Genomic DNA, 22,731 nt, shown 5'->3' with positions numbered 1-22,731 from the left:
AGGAACAGCTGTCCTCGCCTTGAACGAGCCAGCACGCTCGGTTCTAAGCTGCCTTGTGTGGAACCCAATTGAGGCGCAGGCACACACAAAGCCCTGCTGGCGAGAAACTGTTGACGTCTGTTCCGCTGCGGGCCGGCGCTAATTCATGCAGGATTATGCTAATTGGCAGGAGCCGCCTCGCACCTCCTCCGAGTGACCAGATCCGAGTCCGAGATGTAGAAAAACAAAACTTTATTTGAATCCCATGTGACCCCCTCTTTGCCACAAACATTGCACAGTATGAAAAGAAATCACATCATTGGGCATCGTGTCACATTAACTATACACATGGTCCTATTATACATGGAGCTTTCGGGATTTTTTTTTTATTTATTTTTTTGGTGGTTTCAAAAATGCTGTCTTTGTAAAGTCTGTAAAAATGCAGAAAAAGACATCTGTAGTGTTTAAGTTTCCAGTCCACTGGCCGTCACGTTTTTCTTTAAAGTCCGCTGAGTGATGGGATGGAGGCTCCGACTAAGAACCTGCTACATTGGTCATCTGAAATATCCCTTGAGGGGTACAGGAGTAAAAAAAAAAAAAAAAATCCAAAAAAACCCCAAAGAGAATCATAGAGTTTTGTCTTTTAAAACAGCTAAAAGTAAATTACAAAAAAAAAAAAAAAAAATCAAAACTATACTTGTACTCATGAAAACACATAACATTACTACAGTAGTGGATAAGTTTGTCATAGATGCCAAGAGCAAAGTATGTTTAAGACACTGAGATGACCAATCTTCTGCCGTTAGTGTGCAAACGAAAGAGGCAGAACAATCGCAAGCCGATCTCTGAAATGTACGACGGTGAACGTGCGTGAAGGAAGGCTGACCGGCGCTCCGAAACGCCCAGCGGGGGTCGCGGAACGAGACGGGCGGCGTTTCGAAAATCATTTTTGGTCCCTGTGTGCAAATAAGATACACATGCAGATACATACGCACGTCTGTGAAATGAAGAACAACTTAACAGCCAAGGCACCTCGATACGGTTTTTCTCTCTTATTTTTTCTTTTAAAAAAAAAAAAAAAAAAAAAAAAAAAAAAAAAGAGCGTCATCGACTTGATTTGGAATACCAAAAATAGAAATGGTCAGGCTTTCCGTGTGGATTTGTTCTCTGTTCAAAAGTCAGTGAGTTCTGCAGAGTTCTGTTGCTGAGTTCAGGGGCGCCCCCCCTCCACCCTCTCCCGCCCCTCCTCCTCTTCCTCCACCCCTTTAGGAGACCAGCTGTTTGGCCTGCAGCTCCATCTCCGCCGCCCGCTTCAGGGCCACATCCACCAGGAGCTGGAAGCCGCTGAAGTCCTGTGTCAGATCTGGAGGGGTCGGGGGAGGGGTGTTGAAGAGCCCGCTTCGGGGGCTCAGGTTGCCCTCCGCGCTGCTACTGCTGACGATGGTGGTGGTGGCGGCGGCGGGGTGGATAACCGGGCCGTCCTCCGGGCACCTCGGCGCCGGCTGCGTGGTCTGAAGCGGCTCCGCCGTCCGGTCGCAGCCGGGCGGGTGGGGGGCCGTGGGGCTGGCCTGCAGAGCCGCGGTGACAGTGGTGTGACAGATGACCGAGGGGCGGGTGGGCACCAGCCCGGAAGGAGGTGAGACGGAGGTGGGGGAGGGCGCAGAAGGGGACGCCGCCTTCCTCAGCACGCCGGGCACGGCCGGCTCGAAGCTGGAGGGGTGGAGAGCGCGTTTGTCGTAGGTGTCCTCGCCGCCCGCCGCCGGGCTGCTGTGCTTGGGCGACTGGGAGCTGTCGGAGAAGCTGTCGCCGGCCTTGCTGCCTTTCCTGGAGATGGTGAACTGGTTGGGGTCTTTGCCGTCTTTCCGCAGCATCTCCGGCAGGAGCCGCCGCCGCGCATTGATGAACCAGTTGCACACCTGCAGAGGGGACATGGACAGAGATCCCTGCTGTGAGACGTGTCCTAAAGGGTGGGGAAGGGTGGGGGGGGGGGGGTGTGGTCTACACCTGTTGAGAATTAAACTGGAACTGTAAACACCAGCAGGGTTCACACCAGCATTGCAGTAAATAAATAAAAAAAACAGGCCTGGAAGAGCGAGCGCGCGCTACAAAAAGCTAAACATTAACTTCCAACAAAAGTCCAGTTTGGAATTAATTAATCCAGCCTTCAAACTGGTTTTCAAAGCAAAATAATCTCCCCTGTCATGGCAGTAATCACAGCCATCTCTCTTCTTTTCTCCTCACTCCTCCAGGCTAGTTGTAACTGGCTCCCAGCTCTGACTCTGCATTGTTCCCAGACAGCTGGGACGGAATGAGGCTGGAGGGAGGGAAATTCCTGTCCGAGTGCCTCAGCCAAGCCCAGAGCACACAGGGAGTGAGTTTACTCACACGGTCGCGAGCTTTTAAAGTTGCAACATCGGGACGACCTTCAGTTGGCTACTCGTGCGTCACGCGCTTGTTAGCCATCTGTACAGGAAGTGATTCAGGCAGGCCGACACTTTCCTCCTCTCCTCTCTTACACAAATCCGTCCGTACTCCGAGACACGGTCGCGTTGGAGTGCTTACCTGGAGCGTGGACAGCTGCGTCTGCTTGGACAGGAGGGCCTTCTCCTGTTCCGACGGGTAGGCGTTGTAGCGGTGCTCGTACAACCAGTCCCGGAGGATCTGGACCGACTCCTTAGGCAGATTCCCCCTCCGCTTCCTCTTTCCGTTGCTCCCGCCGCTGGATGACAGATCCAGGGGGGTGTCCACGCTGTCCTCGTCTTCCGTCTCGCTCCCCGACAGCATCATCAAACCTGCGCGAAGACAGAAAAGGGGGAGGGGCCATGAGGACGAGCAGGAGGGGAGCGGAACGGGCATCTTCTGTCACCCGATGTGTCAGAGGCAAGCTGTCAAGTTTGGCCATGTGATTCATACAAGGAGGGGAGGGGCGTGTGATGGGGGGGGGGGGGGGGGGCAGGGTGTGTGTGTGTGTGTGTGTGTGTCACAGTTACAGAACCTGCCCCGTGAAACACAAACCAGGTCCAGAGCACAGACACAGAGCACAAACTTGGATTAAGTAAAGTAAACCAGGCGGCCCACAGCAGCACCAATCACTCTGGAATGGTAACAAGGCATTTGGGACGATCACAGAGCGGCTCTCTTTGATCCAGACATGTCTAATCAAAGCCACAAAACAGGATCGTGCTTATACAAAAGAGAAAGAAACCCAAAATAACATCACAAAATAGGGAGACGTTGGATCCGTTTCCGGGGTTTAAAATCAGTTTAAAGGCATACACAAGTGAGGGACAGAATCCGTTTTGGACAGACTGTTATTTAGCAACATTAAAAAAATAATAATTAAAAAGATGTTGAGTTTTTCCAGGCGTGTAGTTCAAGGTCACTGCGAAGAATGGTGAAAAGAGGAGGAAAATCCAAGTTTGCGATCAGCCAAAGTAGTGGGAAAGAAATAAGAAAGTTCCCAAAGTCTGAACAGGATGAGGTAATTATGTAGGCTGGGGAAAAAACGGGGGGAGGGGAGACCTGTTGCAAATCAGCGTCTCCAGACTAAACAAAAGAATCCAAGGCTGCGTGCTTCTTTGTGCGCGATTCAAAAGTTTCTGAGGCCCAACTAAGAGTTCGCCGACGACCCCGCACACGCAGGAGCCCCGCACGGCGGAGCCGTGGGTAAAATGTGCGTTAAAGCCACGAGCTGACGCGGTTTTGTGAGTTTTTAAGAACTTGGATGAGGGGTTTCTATTGTGTGTGCGTGCGCGCTGCACCACGAGGTCCGTGAATGCAACAACTTCCCACAATGAGGTCAGGATGAACATTAGCCTACTTTTAAGATTTAGACACACTTGAAGACGCTGGGGGTGATTGATTTCGATACCAGCCGTTATTAAAAAAAAAAAGACCCTTATTTTAATATCATAAGAGTTTACGTGCTTTTAGAAACATTTTAGAGCTCAGAAGCCTGGTTTAAAACTACAACTTTTCACTTCTATCCTCACTTTCCCCCCAACTTTACCTCAAAAATCTCACCAGTCTTTTTTTAAAAAAAATAGGGAAGCTCCGTTTGTTTCCTCTTTATTTGACGTTTTGCGTTCACCTAATTCCACGGTGACAAGAAAAACAACACGCACGTCGAGGCACCCGCGCGTAATGTGTCAACGCGTCGATTAAAAAAAGAAAAAGGCCTCATCAAATGGTTTTGGGAACGTTGGACGAAAGGTGAAGGTATGATCTGACATCGCGCCAGCACATGGCAGGAGAAAAAGCCCCCTGTCACGTCTGGGAAGGAAACAATAGACTGCGTGGTTTACATGAGGGGAAACGGCTCAATTCGTCCTTTCTGCGCTCTCCTCTCTGCTTTTTCCCCCCTGGTCTCGACAGAATTGCTGAGAAAAGCTGCCCACCTACCCTTTTTGGTCTTCATCTCCGGGGGTAAATGTCCACTTTTCCCTCGCCAGGCGCGGATGAAAATCGCCTTTGTGTTGGTGCGGTGTTTTTCTCTCTCCCCCCTTCTTCTTTTCCTCCACAATGTGTATCCAAACTCCTTACTCATCAAATTTCTTCGCCTCCTTTTCGTGCGTTTGCAGCCTGTCCTGCGCCTCCTTGTTTTGGACAGTTGAGCGTTATTACCTGGAGTCCGTGCGCGTCCCGTCGCCTCAAAGCCTTTGACTCGTTGCCGTGTGTGTGTGTTTGATCCTGAAACTGGGTGACAGCTATCTTTGACAGCTGCGTGACTCAACGCACGGAGATCCTCCCACCGTGGAGGGCAGGAGGGAGGGAAAAAAGTCTCTGACATCAGCGCGCCTTGTTCCACTGACATGAATACGCACTTGCTTACTTTAAATCGCCGCAAACCCCGAATAGAAAGCAAAAATAAATAAATAAGGGGGAGAAAGGAATGGGTCGATCAGTTGTGTTGCGTGAAAATGCAATGAGGGTGCGGGGGGTGCGGGGAGTCGGCTGGATTTGGGCGGGCGAACGTTGCATTCACAACAACAGGCTGCTCTGGAGCACTGCGGACCTCGTGGTTGCGTCTTACGTAAATAATAATAAGGGGAAAAAAACACTCAATGAAGTCACCTATTATGGCTGCGGGATTTTGCGTTTCTTCAGATTATGATCAACGCTGCATGCAGCAGTTTTTTTAATGCGTCAAGAAGCCGAAAAATGCTAAATTTCAACACGTTTGCGTTGGGTAATTGGATGAATAGTGCTTTCCAGTTAGCGCTCTCTTTATTTAAATAGCCAACCGTCTGCTAATTATAGAGAGAGTGTGGTTGGGTTTTTTTTTTAATGTTTTGGACACCATTCTTTCGTTTTGCTTTCGGTATTACGCGGCGATTGAGGAAACGGGGAGGCGTAGCGGGGGTAACCTTGTTGCATCTGAAGGTTAGTGCACCAGTTCAGGTTTCTAAAGACAACAGTACAGAAAAGGAAACGATCAATGTCCTCATTTGTATGCTGCGCGCAGCCCTGCGACAGCTGCTGGGGAATCTTTGCATACATTTAATCCACACACCCTCATGTCTGTCTGGGAAGCGAAATGGCGTCACCTTGTGTGCAGTTTTCGAAATGCACGTGAAGGCACCACCAAGCCAGAACTGCCAGGTGCTTTGTCGCCCTCTTGTGTACGCATGCAGAATCGCATCTGTTGGTAAATTTTCTAACTTTTTACTTTCAATATGATACAACCCACCTATACTTAAACACAGTCAATATGACTCAAACAGCCTAAATTTAACTGTTTTTAACACAATAACATGTAATAAAGGTCAACATCAACTACTCCTGTTTTATTACTTTTACAGTTTTGTTGAAAGCCAACTTGATATTTTTTTAAAGAAATGTTTTATCTAGTTATTGTCCTATTTTTAAGGTAACTGAATACAGCACGTTTTATAAAATCGTAAATTTAACTGGAACATTTTAGCACGAATCGACAAAGAAAAGTCTCTTTGTTATTGTTTTATCACCCAACGTTGTGACTCTGAGTCATCACGCCCTTGGGCTCCAACATTTCAGGCATAACATGAAAGTTTGCAGCCGCGTCAAGTTGGCCGCACACAGCGCACCTGGCACCGGATATCCCGCGGGTTGACTTTCACAATAAAGCCGGTAAGTTGTTTTCTTCGCTTCCAACAAGTTCATGCAAACTGTTTTCTTGTCTTGTGCAAATCTGAACGCTACCACATTTTACTGCCAGTATTGGCCAGTGAGTTTTAAGGACATTCATGGCATTTTAATGCCTTTGACTAGACAGTACATCTATTTGAAACGAGGACTTCACCGTAATTAACACCACAATCTAAGCATCGCCATTTACGTGGCGGCGCTGGCATTACTCAATGAGACCGCTTGTTAAATATTTAATTATTTTATTACCGGAGATATTAAGATAGAGGTGGCAGCTTTGGCGCGTTATATAGCCTGTAACGCTTTTACTTTGAAAGCGCACAAGCGGAAGCAGTGCCTGTTCACATCTCCGAACTCGCCCGTCAAGAAGCAGTCAGTCAGTGTCCTGTAACAGTGTGAAGTCTAAAATTAGGGAGGCACCCCGACACTGAATGACGCGAGGGGGCTAAACTGGACCGTGTTCCCGTCTGTTGGTGTCCACTGATATCGGAACCATGGGGACGCTCGCTACAACTTTGATGACATGGAGGTTATTTTCGGTTGCCGCTGTCATCTCGCCGTAACAGCCGGGCCGCGCTGCTCTTTATAAAGGACTGGGAAAATGCAGCTGTACAGCAGTGCGCTCACACACTACCCGAGGGCGTCCCGCAAAGTTACGCTAACTTTACAGGCCCGATCCGAGCCGCTGAACGGAGCCGGGCCGAACCCGGGCGAGGCCGAACAGGCGGAATTTCCACACCCAGCGTCAACTTCCACGACCAACGGAGATCCGGTGAGAGAGGGCGCTCCTTCCGCAAACATGCCCGCGGACCACCAGTTCTCCTGCTACGAGGCTTCCTCGGTGAGGCCGGTCTACTTCACCTCCACCGCTGAGATTTCCATCCGCCGACCCGATGGGGAGGAGAGGTCCGTGCCCGTGCACATCGTGAGAGAATCCAAGAGCAAGGCGGCCTGTTCGGGCTCCCGTGAGCCTGAAACTTTCCTCTACCGTGACTCTGATCTGATGGATCTCATCGATCATCTAAGAATTGGGCCAGAGGAGGTTTTTCCTGAGTTGCTTGGAGATCGCCTCCTGCACGCCAACACCGCCTGCAGGTCCAGAACGGAGGAGGAGAAGAAGAGCGAGGATGGTGCCGATGCAGGGATGGACGTCGACTACAGGAGAGCAGAGTGGACCTCAATGAACGGAGAAGCTCCACTTCCTTCCAGACCAACGCAGCCAGTTGCTCCGGCGTCGGATGAGCTCGGCGTTCTCCGGGAGCCTCCCCCTCAGAGATGCAAAGAGCGAGAGGACGCCGACGATAAGGTCACCAGGTACCTGGCGGAGGTAGAGACACAGAACCAGTACCTCCAGGAGAGGCGCAAGTACAGATACCACATCATCCCCGACGGCAACTGCCTGTACAGAGCCGTGTGCAAAGCCACGTACGGGGACCAGGGGCGGCACGGCGAGCTGAGGGAGGAGACGGTGCACCACATCGCAGACCACCTGGACGAGTTCAACCCCATCATCGAAGGGGACGTAGGGGAGTTCCTGATCAGCGCGGCGCAGGACGGCACCTGGGCCGGCTACCCCGAGCTGCTCGCCATGAGCCAGATGCTCAACACCACCGTTTACCTGACCACGGGCGGCAGCCTGGAGAGCCCCACCGTCTCCACCATGGGCCACTACCTCGGCGAGGACGACCCCTCCAGACCGGCCATCTGGCTGAGTTGGCTCAGCAACGGTCACTACGACGTCCTTTTGGACAAGAGCCTCCCCAACCCCGAGTACGAGGACTGGTGCCGGCACTCGCAGATGCAGAGGAAAAGGGACGAGGAGCTGGCCAAGTCCATGGCGGCCTCCTTGTCCAAGATGTACTCTGAGCAGAACGGATGTGCGTGAAAGAGCTGCGGCAGAGCAGATTTTTATATGAGTTCCATGAGCTGGAGAGAAGGGAAGTGCAGTGCACGCTGAATTTTTGTATATTTCTGAAAGTGTGTGGACCTGTTCATTCACTGAACACCAATAGTATTTATTTGTCTATTTTACAGACTGGTTCTTCTTATTTTTTAATATGTTATGTTTGCATCCTAAAACATGTCCTTGGGTTGTCTGTTTGGTTTTTTTTGGGTTTCTTTCACATTGAGCTTCAAAAGTCCAATCAGAAAACTGCCATTTGTGCTTGGAAGGAAAAATTTTGGGTTCTTTTACTACGTTTTCAAAATAAAGTCCTGAAGGATATTGTGTTTCAGTATTTGCCTGTTTTTTACTGGCTGAATTACTCAGATATGATGGTTGTTCTGCTGTCTCACTTGTTTGCTACCTCTTCCCTTCCTAATGTGAAAAGTGGGGGTTGGAATAAAGAGCATGCTTTTACTCTGAAATCCTAGATTCCACCGTGGCCGAGCTGCCGATGTGACGTTAAAGTGTTGGTCTTGGCTCTCCTGAGGGAAACATTTGACCCTATGAATCAAAGCATCCACATCACTTTCTGCTGCTCTCAGCCCCCAGAAACCACTTTAGAGACATCGCAATAGTAAAGCTGCACAACTCTTCAGACTTTAAATAATAATTCAATATTTACATTTTTGGTATATTTGAGTTCTGACTTTTTACCTTTTTTCAATATTCTGTCAAAATGGAGAAAAGCCGATTATTCTTTTTTTATTTAAACAAAACAAAAACCTTGTAGGACAGAGCTCTGGGATGAAGGGTTGAAAACTAAACCATTTAAATCATTAGATTTAATTTTACTATTTTACTAACACTCAGCTGTGATGCGTCACTCCAAATCTCAATAAGCAATACTGCCAAGCAAATTTTAATACCAATAAAGAAAACCACAGATTCAATAAGCCTCGTTAAGATTTTATTATTTATGTGTTTATTAGATTTTAGCCAGTCCTTTCTTCTGGTGCCCATCGCCCCCGGCTCTTTTTACACTCTCACCAGTAGGGGGCAGTGTAGCGTCCCGCAGCTCCGGCTAAAGTTGCTGTCAACTCAGAGCAACATTGACTTCATCAGACAGAACAATCAGCACCAAACTCAACACATCTGGATTGATAAACTACATGTGTTAAAAACAACAACAAATCAAGTCTGATCTTTATCCCAGGTTCCCAATCATGAGAACAGCAAAGCACACAGCTGCCACAATTGGCCCCTTTCATGAAACCTTGGCTCCTTTGCTGATCAAAACTTTATCATGGGGTTATAACAGACCGCTGCAGGCGTCAGAGGATGACGTAACCCTGCAGTCATGTGGACGTTGCCGAGCAAAAACTTACTAAAAAAAAAAAAAAGAAAAAAGAGATTGCGCGCAGGAGGGGAGCGTCCCCACGCTGCGCCGGTGCGCGTCACACGGGCCATTAAGTATTTAGGCTTCAGAGCTGAGGGTCACAGCGGACCTGGCAGACGGCTTCACCCGCAGCCGCCGGCGCACGCTGAGCGCGCACACACCGAGGGAGCCGCCGGAGAAGTCGATGACGGAGCGCGGGTGTGAAGGAAACCCCCTCCTCCCACCACCACCAAACGGACGCGGCATCGGTGCAGAAGTTACTGGATACACTCGGAGAAGGCGGCGGCGGCGCGGATCTGACCCGGGGACGGGGAGGCGGACATGTCGGGCCACCGGGTGCAGTTCGCAGACCTCCCTCCAAACCACCAGAAAGGAGGTCCCAAATTTCACAGTAAGGCTTTAATCGGATTCTACCAGAACTAGACTGATACAACTAACAACTGATACACGTGGGGGAACTTTTGAAGCCTTTTAAGCTGTCTCATAAGATGTTTTTTCTTTCCCCAATCTCTGCTTTTACAGAGTTTAGGCTTCTTGAACTACTAATGTGGCAGTAATAATGCATTTATCCCCTTAAATCTGCTCAGCTTCTGTTATTAAACAGGTTGTGAAGCATGTGATGTTCCTCCTGTGGTGCTGGTTTGTAGAAATAATCACTTCAGACCTATCTAAAGTGACATTTCTTCCATTTTATCTGCTTCTAACCATTTTCTATAATCAAGCAAAGACTCCCTGGGGCGACGCTCTCTCCCAAATGTTCCATCCACCTTGACATTTGTCACGTTAATAGCTCCGAAGAGGGAGCGACGCACTCCTGCTGCTGCCTGCTGCAGTGTGTGCATTACAGCATGGAGCGCGGAGATGCTGAGCTCATCTCCATGGCGACGGGGGTTGAATGACAGGACACGGGCGATGGAGAGTCTCCCGCTCGCATCAGAAGCCTTCCAGGAGGGTGCATGTGCAGCACCCTCCGCTTGTCTGGTGACGCAATGGTGCGTCGTGTCCGCGAGGCCACGCTGGCGGCTGTGGCATCGAAATGGCGTTTACCTGTCACACGCATGCAGGGGGGAAACGGCTGACGTGCGCGGCTCAGGCTCAGGTTGCAGACAGGATGGCGGCTGCTTCGACAGACCTCACATCGGAGCAGAACCCGCCTTACCTCGCTGCGGCGGCTGGTGCTGCCTGACAACCAGCCGCTTGCTAGCTGGAGGTTACTTATTTGGCTGGGAGAGTTTCCAGGAAAGCTCCATTAAACACAAAAAGCCTTGATTAGCCTGTCTAATCGTGCGCTGTGGAACCTTTCACACAGAAGTCCTTGGATTCTGGAGAGGAAACTAAAAATGGCCAAGTTGCTCCTTCAACCCAGCAGGCCGGCTGAGTTTAGCTCATGGGTGAGGCTCCCACTCCTGTGACTGGGATTAAAGGAGCGCTCGTTGCTGCTTAATCAGTTCCACCACGTTCTGGTTAATCCAGTTCAATTCATCTCTATTTATGCGGCGTTCATATTTCCCCCGCGTCGCCCTGCACGGTCGGCCCGGTGCAGCCAGGGCCTCCGCCTCTCTTCGTATTCCTGAAGAACGATGCGCTCCCCTGCAAAGGTTACTGAATATTCCATCACATGTTAAAAGCGTTCCTGGTGTTCCTTCGTTACTCTCACCTCCCTGGCTGATCAAAGCGCTAATTGGCTGAGAACAATAACCGCCCAAAGGCAGCTCGCGCGCTAACCACATGGTCTGGCTACGGCGTGTGAAAAGTGACAGCTCGCAGCTTTAAATAAACACAACTGGCCGGTCGTTTGGGCCGGTTTGAAAAGCGGCACCGCGGATTAAAAGCTTCCCGTTTGGCTGGAGGCTGCGCTGGTCTTAGCCTCAGTCGTGCAGCTGTCTCCTTTATCCCATCAACATTTGGGAGTCTCGCCACTCCTTGTTCGTGCCTCACAGCTGTAATCACACATTAGCTTCTTTCTCTTTGCAGGAATGGGGGGCTAAATAATCAACAGTCTCCCAGAACGTGGCGTCAGTGCATTTACAGCCCCCTCCGGACCAAATCCGTGGGTGAAATGGGTCCTAATTTCTGCTGACATTATAATCTATTTATAGCTCAGTCGCTCCTGTGAATGTCATCGTTCTGCTAAGTTGCTGTCCACTTGGGTGAGGTGTGAAATGTCGCGTTTGCTAGCCGTCCGTCCACGCAGACTCAAGATGGCCCTTCTGGAAGTAGCTCCGCCCATGAGACCGAATAGCGGGTTTTCACAGCAGATTAAAAGGCGTCCCCGGAGGGCCCTTAAGATCCAGTAAAACTCAAAGGTTTCAAGCCGAAGCGCCCCCGTGGTCTCGTAAACCCGGGAGTTTGGGCCCCGATAAACCGCTCGAGCCTTGATTTGATGTCAACTTCGGTCCAGCGTCGCTCAGATTCTTCGCGTCGGTTCTGGTTTGTACACAGGATTTGTGGCAATTTCGGTTTCTGCCGCCGTTTATAAGAGGGCAATTAAAACAAACAAACAAACAAACCCCCCAAAAGAAGGAAATAGAAATGCCAACTGTCAAAAAGATTGTTGTGAGTAAGATACTGTGGATAAAGGTCTTCAAGCAAACTTCTGAGATCAAAGATCGGACTGTGGAGCGGAGCAACATTTCTCCGGATTTCTCCCGAGACTGAACGCACAAAAGGCAATTTGCCTTGAATCGCTCCCATCTGGGCTGAAGGGCTCAGCATCAGCAATCACCCCCCCACCCCCCACCCCCACAGAGTGAAGAAGTGCCAGATGTTTTCTTCTTCTTTTACCCTCCACTTTCTTCTCCTAATTGATCCCCCCCCCCCCCCCCCCCCCCCCCCCCCCCGGTGAGCTCCTTCCCGGAAAGAGAGCGATGATGTCAGCCGTTCTCCGATATGCTAGTATGGAGCGGCGGAGCGCGGGGCGAATGTTGCACCACCTGTCGCGCTAAACAATCGGGAGCTCATGGAAATCACCTGTTGGGGCGGAGCCGTCAGCCGCTGCTGCTCTGCTGCCCGTAGGCACTGCGGCAGCATCCTCCCCGATGCAGGAACCATTTGGGGCGCAAACAAACACTTCTGTCTTGTTTATCAGCATCTCCAGAAAGATCTGAGACTGTTGGATTAAAGTGATGACTCCCAGAGGGGGCCCGGGACCCCCCCCCATCCCTCTGTGGTCGTCATGCACCCGCCTCGAGCATCCAGCCTGAAATATCCGCCCCGCTTTATTGATCATTACAGACAATCTGGCAATATTTCTGCACTCTTGGGAGACGGCGACACCCCCCCCCCCCCCCCCGAGTGTTAACGACACGTGCAGCCGCCAGTGGTGCTTTTAATGGCAGTAGGAGAAATGAACGACGAGTCCGAATGCCTTTGATCTGGCGGAGGACTCTAGTTCAAAGGAATATATGGAAGCGGTGCGAAGGGCAGAATATTGACTTCAATTTCCCCCAATTTCAGTGATGGTGGTAAAACTGTGTGTGTGTGTGTGTGGGGGGGGGGGGGGGGGGGGGGGGGGTCTGCTCTTTATGCTTCGTCCTGACTACATCGAGCTTCTCGTTCACCAGCTGTGATTTTAATGACTGTACGGATCAATCAGAGGATGTGGGTCAACGCCCTAGAGGTCAGCCTGGACACACACACACACACACACACACACACACACACACAGGGTCCATCCCGCGTTGTAGTTCCGTTTTAACTTTGAAATAGTTTAGATGCTTTCTCACGTTTCGCTAAATATTGTTCTCTAACAGCCGACAGCCTCCTTTAGAAAACTGAGCAAAGCGGAAACGGACCAGATTCTTATTGATCGTTTAATCAATGCAAAAGGGGGCGGGGCCTTATCATGATTATAAACGTGACTTCCTGGTCTTGGCAATCTCTTAAGGGCAATTTCTTTGTGGCCTGATAAACATGCACGTGCATCGCAGCGTGTAAGGCCGACATGAACTTCCCGTCCTTATTCATCGCGAAAACATTCGGAACTTTGGAAAAACAGAACAAGCTAATTTAATTTTAAACGAGTAATCACCAGCGTGGTGGATTTAATGATATAATTCTGTAATGTGGCCCCAAACTCTGTAAAAAGTCTCAGTAGTAGTTGTGTTTTGCTAAAATCTGAATCATTTCTGCTCACTTTCTTTACATTTTCAACCCTGTATCGGCGTTCCGAACATTTATTTGCAGTATGTTACTTGATGACTCGGCTTACGGATGAGGAAAGAGCCCAGTCGATAGCCATCAGCCACCTGTCAGTGTGATAAATGGCAGGGCGGGAGCTTGGGAACGTAGGGGGCGCCGCTGATTGGTTGTGGGGTGACAGCGTGCGCAGGGTGGCGGAGAAGTTCTGCATCGAGCCTTCAGCGTGTGTTCAACGTTTAAAAAAAAAAGACATCGGCGATTGTTTAACTTCTATTTTTGACCAGTGGCAGAAATAGCGGCATCACATTTCTTTATCAACACACAGCTGTGTGTGAATGAGGAAGTGAATATGGGCGCTCCTCAGCGCTTCCTGTGAATGTTCAGGTCAAGCTAGGCTAATCCACTTTACGGCGAGTGTGTGGAGCAGCAGCGCTCCAGAGTTTGTCATCAGAAGGCCAAAATCATGAAAACATAACAGGAAACTCTTGGTTAGCTGCGGTCGCATGTGAAAATGTGCATACTTGAATCTAAAACCTCTGCCTGACTTTAAAGTTACAGGTTAAAGTCAGTTTTTGACAACTCTAGCGCCCCTCTGGACAAACATAGAATGACCATCACCAAATGGTGTCCCAAAACCACAGAACCACTGGTGCTGGTCCCTGGTGCTCCGGAGTTCCTTTAACTAAATGCACAATTAAGACCGACGGAGGATTTCTATTGATTTTGACCGTTTGTTGCATCAAAAATGATCAGTAACAGGAAGTGAAACAGCTTTTAATGCTCTTTTTGCTGCTGTTCTGGAACCACAGCTGCCACTTTTCTCCCCCCAGTCCCCCCCCCCACCAATGTGGCAGCAGCCAAGCGCAGAGGTGAGGAGAGCTAAGCACAAACTTTCCGTTGACCTTTCGGACCTTAAAGTCCCCCCGCCTCGGCGTCGCCGGAGCCCCGCGCCTCCCTCAGATCTGGGCTCTGAGTGGCGCTGGAGAATTTTAATATCGGGGGGATTGTGGGCGACTGATAGAGACTGTGCTCGCTCTTTGATGTTCTTAATAAGGATCAGACTCTGAAGTTTTCGGTCAAAGCCCCCACCCCCCCCCCCACCACCACCACCTTTCACTCCGACCAGAGGGACAGCTGAGATTGAAGGACCGGCTCCACCGAGGGATCCCCCCCCCCCCCTCCGTTTCCTCATTTATCTTCCCCTCTTCCCTCCATTTATTTCTTTAATCAGTCTCTGGTGCTTTCATCACTTCATCACGTCCGTCCCTTCTGGATTCCTGATGTGATGAATGCGACCGCTAATGCGAACGCGAAGGATCCTCGTGAACTCGGCAGAACCCGGTGAGCTCCTGCCATCATTCCACTCATTTTTTTGGGCCTTTTGAGGTTGTCGGTTTCTAGCGGCGTCGCCTCATCGGTCCCAGCTGAATACCAGAACTCGTGTTTACTAAAGAGGGGCGAAGCGAGGGGTCGGGGCAGATGTCAGAGGAGGCACGACCTCTGGCCCAAGGCCTGGAATTCAAGGCCGATCAAAAACACGTGTACCAATGTTGGGTACTTGTTGGGTATTTGATGAAAGAACCTGGCAGAAACTCATTGTAGCATTTAGCTAGCGAACTATGTTTTGCTTCGTGATGGAACTTCTTGCATGGGTTGTTGGTGACACTGGGGGAATATGAGGGTGGGGGGGGGGGTCCAATTTAAAGAAGAGTCTTGATAAAAACCCTTAAATACACCTCTGGATGGAACCTCAAGTGACCGGTTAAGCTGTCAGACATTGTTTTCCCTGTTTCTTTGCTTGTTTTCAGGCTTGGCTAAAAGTCGTCGCCTGCAGCTCCATGTTAGCGTGATTTCCTGCCAATTAGCTCACTTGTTAATTTATGACTAAATGGGAGAGGAGCTTGTTATCCCTGCAGGGCCACGGTGCGAGCAGAAGACGCTGGAGAAACAGTCCCTTTTGTCAAGATGCCTCCCGCTAACGCCGTTCAGCGGTGCACCTTCCTTTCCATCATTCCCAGCCTTTTACCGCTGCTTTATTTTTACAGCGACGCTATTTCAAGCCTCACGTTGAGCGCCGTCAACGTGCGCCGCTCCCCGTGCCGTCATCCCTCTGTGTTCCGATGCATCAGATGCTTATCTCCGGTCCCGGGCGTGCAGTTGTCGTTTCAGCAGATCTCTGCTGCTGACTGAAGCCTTGTGTGTTTTTGTGGCCGTGCGCCTGCCTACTTGCATTTCTGTGTGCGGGAATAGCGCTTCCGTTGTATTCTTACATAGACGCTGCTGTTTGCAGTTCGCTTGTCCTTTCAGTCTCATTGTTCTTGATTGACTGTTAAGACTCTATTTCTCTTGTCTCCTGCCGTGGAACATAACCAGCAGAGGAATGAATGTGTGTTACACAAAAGCTTCAACGCTAACTTTATTTGGGTAGCCTCTGTCACAGTTGAGATTGACTTAGCTCATGCTAAAGGTTAGCTGACCGTCTTCTAAGAGCAATAGCGTAGCGCTAATAATGACCTTGGCCATGGAAGAGGAAGCCTCAGCCTACTGTTGTCATATGACAGGAGGCCACCCATCCTCCTTTTAAAGATTCTGGGCGCCAGGAGTAAACCAACACTCCGAGAGCCAAGTGGTCTGTTGGGATGATATGGCGCTATCAGCTTCTTCCAGTATGATGGGACTTGGTCTCAAAGGGTCAGAATTTTATGGACAACAAGTCTCCAGCTGATCTTCTTGTCCCATACGTTATTTTACAAGCAGCTTATTACTGCCTACAGGTCTGTTTACAGTGCTGGGGGTTATTTGTTGTTAGCATGCAAGACTAGCAGGTGATGTAGCTTGTACCGGGGGATAACACAACATCTGTGTAGCTAAAATAACCGTGTGTGACAGATGAGGGTGGGGAACTGTCACTGTTGGCGGGTGAAGCAGGCTGCATGGATGAAACCGGTGAACAGCAGAGCGGAGGCATGCAGACAGTCGAAGCCGGTGTACACGTGCCGCGTAGCAAAAAGCGGTTGCAAAGTTAGCAACAGGAATGGCTTCTCTTCAGGGTCTAGATGCTGGCAGCCTGTAGAGGATGTAGATTTTTTTTTACTTGATTATTTTTGCAGCCAGATGGGAAAGTACAGCAGTAGCCAGAATGCTTTTGAGCTCGTTCATCTCTTCAGTTTTGAAGCATCAAGTCTTCAGCTTTGAGTCCTTCGTGCTTTAGCCAGTTTCAGCACACATATGGCTGGTTTTTACACCCATCATTTCTCATGTCTGGAAAAGTTTGGAAAAGGCTTCATATTCATACATCATCTTCCACGTCTGGCGCCCCTCTGCAGAGATGCTCACTGAAGAATGAAAGCAATTTCATATTAAATGGTCTGGAGATAGTTTTGCATGGCTTAGCTAATATTTCCTGCCTGAGCAGAGGTGGCTTATGAAGATTTTACAGATCAAACCAGGCTTTAAAAATAATTTACTGGTTATAATAGGCCCCATTAAATGGCACATTATGTACCACGAAATGCACTCTCTTGTCATTTGTGCCTGTGAGTGACAGATTTCTGCTACTGTATGAATTCCCAACATGTGCTCCAGATGCCTTACAACACGTTATATAACTGGAAAGGCTGCCGCCTCTATGCCGTCTCACCGGCGAAGTTATGCAAATTTATGAGGACGGTAATCGGTCATTTGAAGGCTGTCAGCTTGATTTAGGGACTCCAGCCAAGATAGCCTCCAATAAAAATCTATTCTGTTGGCAAGCGTGCGCACACACGGATAAAGTGCACACACAGACGCCAACGCGGGTAAATGCAGATTACCTATTCACAATCTCCCTGAGAGCGCTTACATAAATAGCATTTTCACATGTTAAAGGTCAAAAAAGAAGTAGCCGCTGCTAGCATGATTGTGGCGGGTGTACAGCTACAATAGCGGAGCGACATTATTGTATGTTTAATTGCTGGTAAAATGTATCTGTTCATGTCATCCAGGCAGCATGTTAATAAATCACTTCCAATAATAATAAATCACACCCAAAACTGTCAGGTTTTTCAGTCTGTAAAGTCACACTTGATGCTAATTTTAGTGCTAATTAGCGCAGCCTCTCACTCACAAAACATTCAAACACTCCTCAAATCACATTTCCTTATTTAATTTTTAAGGAAAATCAATTAAAAACAGGTTTTTCAGCACTTGATACCATCATTCACATCATGAACCAGACGTCAAGATGCAATATGATCAACTATACATGCTGGGGAACTGTTTTGTGACTGTTTGCGCGCCGTTTTTGCCAAAATTTCGGAGTGTTAGATTGTTGTTTACAACCTGATGTGGATTAGCACCTTCAAACATGAGCCTTTCTCTGGTGGCTAGCAGCAGCAAAACACTGATTCACTATTGCATTAAAGGAAAAGATTGACTCCAGCTCATTAATTAGCATGTTAATTCTAGAGCCAGCTGTCCCAACTCTGCAATGCATCATGGGTATTAGGTTAATAAGGCCAGTGAAGTGTTTTTATTTCCTGTATAAATGTATATTAGCATGTGTGTGTGACAATATCTCTATTTATGATGGCTTACATACTCACTTTGTTCACTAAGCCTGACAAAACACAAACATTGTCAGCCATTGTTAACACTCAGGCTGTGATATACTGACCCGATTTAGACCCTTTAGAAGTCCAAATGGCATCTGGCTATTGCTGTGTTTCTCCGTGGAGTGGAAATCTTGGGAATTTGTTTCAGTGCGTTAACCTTTATCCCCACGCTGACGTGAATGTTTTGGCTGCGAACGCGGCCGCGCAGCCTATTTATGAGTCGCGGAACACAAACAACCCAGACTTGACCCTGAAAACACGGTGTGCTTACGTTCTTTCGTGCTTCACCCCGTTGCCACGCGGGTTCCCGCCCCTTCTGTGAGTGCTGTGAACTTGTTGTTTACCACAGAGATGCTGCTGCCCTCTGTTGCTCCCTCCTTCCTCCGCTCCTGTCTGCAGACAACCAATGAACCAAAAAATCAATAGGACATACAGAGAATGACGAGCAGTGCTATTTACATCGTCCCACTCCGGCATTTATTTGCCTCAAATGATGCTCTTGATAAACAGGAAGCTGAAGTCTCATAACCGCACAGATGTCTAAAGGTCGTGAGCTCTGACCCGCCGCCGCCGCTGCTGCTGTTGCTGCTGTCAGGGGATTCATACGAAACCTCAGCTGCATCTCATCAAACCGAGCCTGTTAGCGGCCTGAACGCTAACATGTGGACCTCTGTGGAGAGCAGGAGTGACGCGTGAGGCCACCGGGGGGCTCCAGAGACAGAACATGAGTGGCCTCTGAGGCTTCATGTAAGGTCTCTAAGGTTTAAAGCAATAAAACTTCGGAATATTGATCTTTCACAATTTATCCTTCACAAACGGCGCCGCCTCTCGTCTCACGCCATCGCTGAGCGCTGCCGAGATGGTTACGGCCGGTTGGAGGGAATCCTCTTATAGGTTCACGTTAAGAAGCGCCTACTTTCAGCTCAGCTGAAACTCTGTTCCCTAAAGTTTTTGAAAAGGCTTTCACGTCATTTCAGCGGCGCTAAAGAAGCGTCCACACGGCCCAAAGATGGAGACCACCAGTCTCGTTTCTTCTGTTTCTTCTCTAACGAGGAGGACGGGGGGAGACACCTCCCTGCTCCGACCGCCCTCGCCGTCTTCCCGTGATTTAATCCACCAGACATTACGGCTCTCCTCGGGGGCTGTTTGGACTAATTGGTCCCAAACTGTCGTTGACTTTGTTCATCTTAGTGGCTCCCTGAGTTGCTTTTTCAGGGCCTGGGGGGGCATCAGGACAACGGCCACACCTCCCAGGGGGGGGTCTTTACCCAGGTCGACTTTCAGTCCTGTGATTTGCTTCTTGGAGGGCAGAAATATCTGTGTGTTCCCGAGAAAACCAAATCAGTTCTGGTGCTTGTACCTCAGTGTCAGCGCCCCCCCCCCCCCCCCCATCCCCCCCGCCGAGCCCTCTCTGCTGCGCTACCGTTGTGCACGCTTGTGATTTTGCTTCTGCCGGTGATGCAGAGCGAATGTTACAGTCAGTAATGACTAATGATACGGTTGGAAAAGAGTGCTGGGATGGAATGCAGAAAAAAGAACAAGCAAACCCCCCCTTCTCCCCCCCCCCAGGTCTCAGAAAACATACTCAACCTTCATCCTCAGCCCAGACGTACACGGATCACACTTTACCCCCAGACCTGCAGCACCTGGCTCTGTGCTCTGCTGAATCGGTGTGTGTGTGTGTGTGTGTGTGTGTTGGGGGGGGGATCATTCAGCAGATTTGGGAAAGCCCTTATATTAAAAAAACCCCCAAAAAATCCAGACTAAAATTAGCTAATTAGACAGCAACATCTGCTACTTTCTCCTATTTTCAGGCTTGTTCGTGCACTTTCCTTGAGTCCAGATGCAGCAGGCAGCTGTTCCAGCTGTGCTAAAACAAGCTGCTCGGCACCAAACTACACTCAAACATTGGACTTTGCTAAATAGCCACCAAAAAGAGCAAACTGGCACTTGGAGGCATCTGAATAATGGACGTATTCATGGCTGGGAGCATGTTTGTTGACACCGTGTGGGTTTATTTCAGGCTGTGGCCACAAGTTGAAGAGATGTTGGTTTAATGGACCTGACATCCATTTGCACTTATAAAACAAATTCAACCTGAGTGTAATTGTGCAGGTTTTTACAGTAGTTTCTTCTTCTCTGTTGCTCCTTAATGGTTTTACCAGCTGAGCAGCGCTGCAGAGTGGAGAAAATCACCAATTTGCCTTTTTTTTTAATCCATCCAAAAAATGGCTTTAGTGGCTTCAAAGGTTGTTTTCGGCGTGCTTGAACGCACCATGGAATATGCCTGAGACAAGAGGGGCTGTTCAGTCAGTCCAACCGTCGGCTGACCTCAGCCCCCCCGGGGAAAGTGAGCCATTTGTAGGCTGGACTTTAATAATAACCCTCGGGCAGAAAAGTCTATTAATTAGAGAAATACCACAGAGGCTCTGGGTGAACTCCTGCTGGGCCCACCTCCCATCCTAAATACACTCCAATAGCTCCTCCTCCTCTGTTGGATTATCGACACCATATTTCCATAACCAACTTTTCCGACTGTCTAAAACTGCTCTGTCCCGTCTCCCCCCGCCCCCCCAAAAAGTGAGGGTGTTGTTTACGCAGCGTTCAGACGTGCATCGCTAGCTAGAACTGCTTGTGTGTCAGATCCCCTCCCCCCCGCTTCTTTAGCTAAAATGCTTGCGGTCGTCTGTTTTCAACTTCTGTAATTCACAAGATGCCCTTTATCATCCTTGGCATGGCAGAAAATCACAGGCTTAATTGGGGAAACTCAAATTATATCCATCCATCTCTAAATGCTATGTTATTTAAACCCTTTCACCAAGATGCCCTCGCATGCCTGCAGTTGGGACTGGCGTGAAGCCTGCAAGGCATCGACGCCACAGAGGGCTTTCATTTACCCTCAGAATGCACACGCACACACACGCACGCACACACACACGCACACACACGCACGCGGGTGCACATATAAATTCTTTTTTTAAGGCAGAGTTTGACGTAATCCTCGCTGCTTTACAAATCTCTCTGCTTATTTAATGTTATGCAAATCTATAATCTTTACTCCCCCCCCCACCCCCCATCCCAAAAGTTCATCAGGTCCTACAAAGTTCCACTTGTAAAGTTTTCTGGTAATTTGTTTGTCAATCGGATCTGCCCCCCCCTCCCCCCCCTTTTTTTTATAAGTGCTTAATATTTACATCAGAATTCCCACATCATGACGCAGCTCCAAATGAAACGCTCTTCCAACCACTGCCCAATCTGGCTTTCCCACACGGCCGCCTTTTGAACTGGAATATTTAATGATATCGGAGTGACACAGCACTAGTTCAGAGAGGGAAAAAAATGATCCCCAAACACAGCTAAGCCTGTAGTCCGGTCTGCGGGGGATTGTTGCTCTTTTATAACGTGTTGCCTGGACGCGCTTTATCCTTTTGCTCACTGTAATCCATTTTCTGGTGTTCGGGGAGGAAGCACGCAATGGCGTCCCTTTGTGTTACGTCACATGTCCGTTTCACATGCACGTTAAAGAAGCGGCACCGGCTCACAGGCTGGAACATGAGGTCACCTGGCTGGAAACACAGGTTGTGTTTGGGTAAAAATCGCCGTTGAGTCTTCACTGGACTCTTTAACGTATGGAATTCTGGCCGTAGCACGTAGGAACGGTACTATTTTGGGGTCAAGGGGAAGAGTCTGACAACTCTGATTTGTTCTTCTAAAAGCCAACTTGTGCATTTTTTTGTGTTGTTAAAGAGCAGAGCAGAACGGCTTCATAGTGTGTCCCTTGCGCACACACACACACACACACACACGCACACACGGACATGCTCCCTCCTCTTTAATTCTCCGTAAATTCCAGCAGTGAATGAATGGTTTTGCTGTGTTGCACGTGTGTGTGTGAGTGTGTGTGCGTGTTTCTGCCTCTGGCGTCTTGAAGAGTCTATCACATGTGAGGAGCGCAGCCTGCAAGAGGAAAGGGGGGAGAGGGGGGGAAAAAAAATGAAGGAAACGGAAAGAGAGAAAATAGGACGAGTTGGAGCCGGTGATTGTGCCACAGTGTGGCTCTGAGCCGTCGGCTGATGACGCGAAGGGCTCGCACGCACATCTGGAACGGCTTGAGCAGCTGCACCTGAAGAGACGGGCTATTTCGCCGAGCCTCCGCCGGCACTTTCTCCGGCTCCCTCGTGCACTTTTCTGCCCCCCCCCCCCGCTCTTTTTCTGTTGCTTTCAGTAAATCTCACCCGTCCGCCGGAGCGCAGGAATGGCAACCCACTGAGCGTCAGCAGAGGAGAGCTGGTTAAATGGAAAAGAAGAGAGGGAAGACACAAGAGGACACTTAACACGGAGGAGAATTATTTGCCGTGAAGTGGGAGGAGTTGACAACCTTATTATGACTTCCAGCGAAGCCGGGAGGGAGCGAGATCCAAAAAAGAGAGGAGTGGAGGAGAAAGTGTGAGAGAGAGAGAAGAAGAAGAGAGGATTAAAAACCCAGAATGCGCTGACATCGGAGACCCACGTTTCAGTTTGCCTTTATCATGGTGTGTCCTGCCACTCTACAGGTTTGTCCACACACACACGCCAGTTCACCAGCACACACACACTCTATTTGCTTTGGAGGA

General features: G+C 49.3%; 3 protein-coding genes across 4 annotated transcripts in view; 2 read left to right on the top strand and 1 right to left on the bottom strand.

Annotated features, from left to right (window-relative positions):
• Positions 1-214: 214 nt before the first annotated feature.
• On the bottom strand, positions 215-4,776 carry tgif1 (TGFB-induced factor homeobox 1). Its single transcript, XM_011607970.2, has 3 exons — positions 4,381-4,776; positions 2,542-2,771; positions 215-1,895 (listed from the first exon to the last, which is right to left on the bottom strand). The coding sequence occupies exons 1-3, from the start codon at positions 4,766-4,768 to the stop codon at positions 1,245-1,247; spliced, it is 1,269 nt and encodes a 422-aa protein (XP_011606272.2). The 5' UTR covers positions 4,769-4,776; the 3' UTR covers positions 215-1,244.
• Positions 4,777-4,940: 164 nt separating this feature from the next.
• On the top strand, positions 4,941-8,342 carry otud1 (OTU deubiquitinase 1). Of its 2 annotated transcripts, XM_011607969.2 has the most exons (3): positions 4,941-5,626; positions 5,995-6,087; positions 6,776-8,342. In XM_011607969.2, the coding sequence occupies exon 3, from the start codon at positions 6,905-6,907 to the stop codon at positions 7,988-7,990; it is 1,086 nt and encodes a 361-aa protein (XP_011606271.2). In that variant the 5' UTR covers positions 4,941-5,626; positions 5,995-6,087; positions 6,776-6,904; the 3' UTR covers positions 7,991-8,342. The 2 variants fall into 2 exon arrangements, with proteins under 2 accessions (XP_011606271.2, XP_011606270.2); XM_011607968.2 differs by lacking the exons at positions 4,941-5,626; positions 5,995-6,087 and having other exon boundaries at positions 6,135-8,342.
• Positions 8,343-9,456: 1,114 nt separating this feature from the next.
• kiaa1217 (KIAA1217 ortholog) overlaps positions 9,457-22,731 on the top strand; it is a 72,731-nt gene continuing 59,456 nt past the window's right edge. Inside the window, exon 1 of the mRNA XM_029842451.1 lies at positions 9,457-9,777. Within this exon, the coding sequence (XP_029698311.1) occupies positions 9,708-9,777 (70 nt within the window). The 5' untranslated portion in view covers positions 9,457-9,707. The remainder of the gene's footprint in view (positions 9,778-22,731) is intronic.

Source organism: Takifugu rubripes, chromosome 10, assembly GCF_901000725.2.
Source record: "Takifugu rubripes chromosome 10, fTakRub1.2, whole genome shotgun sequence".
In the NCBI taxonomy this organism is placed as follows: Eukaryota; Metazoa; Chordata; class Actinopteri; order Tetraodontiformes; family Tetraodontidae; genus Takifugu; species Takifugu rubripes.
The sequence above is the reverse complement of the archived record's forward strand: the minus strand, read 5'-3'. Positions and strand labels throughout refer to the sequence as shown.

Excerpts from the sequence above, each read along its gene's own strand:
- tgif1 (XM_011607970.2), bottom strand. The coding sequence starts at position 4,768 with ATGTCAGAGACTTTTTTCCCTCCCTCCTGCCCTCCACGGTGGGAGGAT. Across the intron at positions 2,772-4,380 it reads GGAGATGAAGACCAAAAAGG|GTTTGATGATGCTGTCGGGG; the intron begins GTAGGTGGGCAG and ends GTCTTCGCGCAG. Across the intron at positions 1,896-2,541 it reads CGCAGCTGTCCACGCTCCAG|GTGTGCAACTGGTTCATCAA; the intron begins GTAAGCACTCCA and ends TCCCCTCTGCAG.
- otud1 (XM_011607968.2), top strand. The coding sequence starts at position 6,707 with ATGCAGCTGTACAGCAGTGCGCTCACACACTACCCGAGGGCGTCCCGC.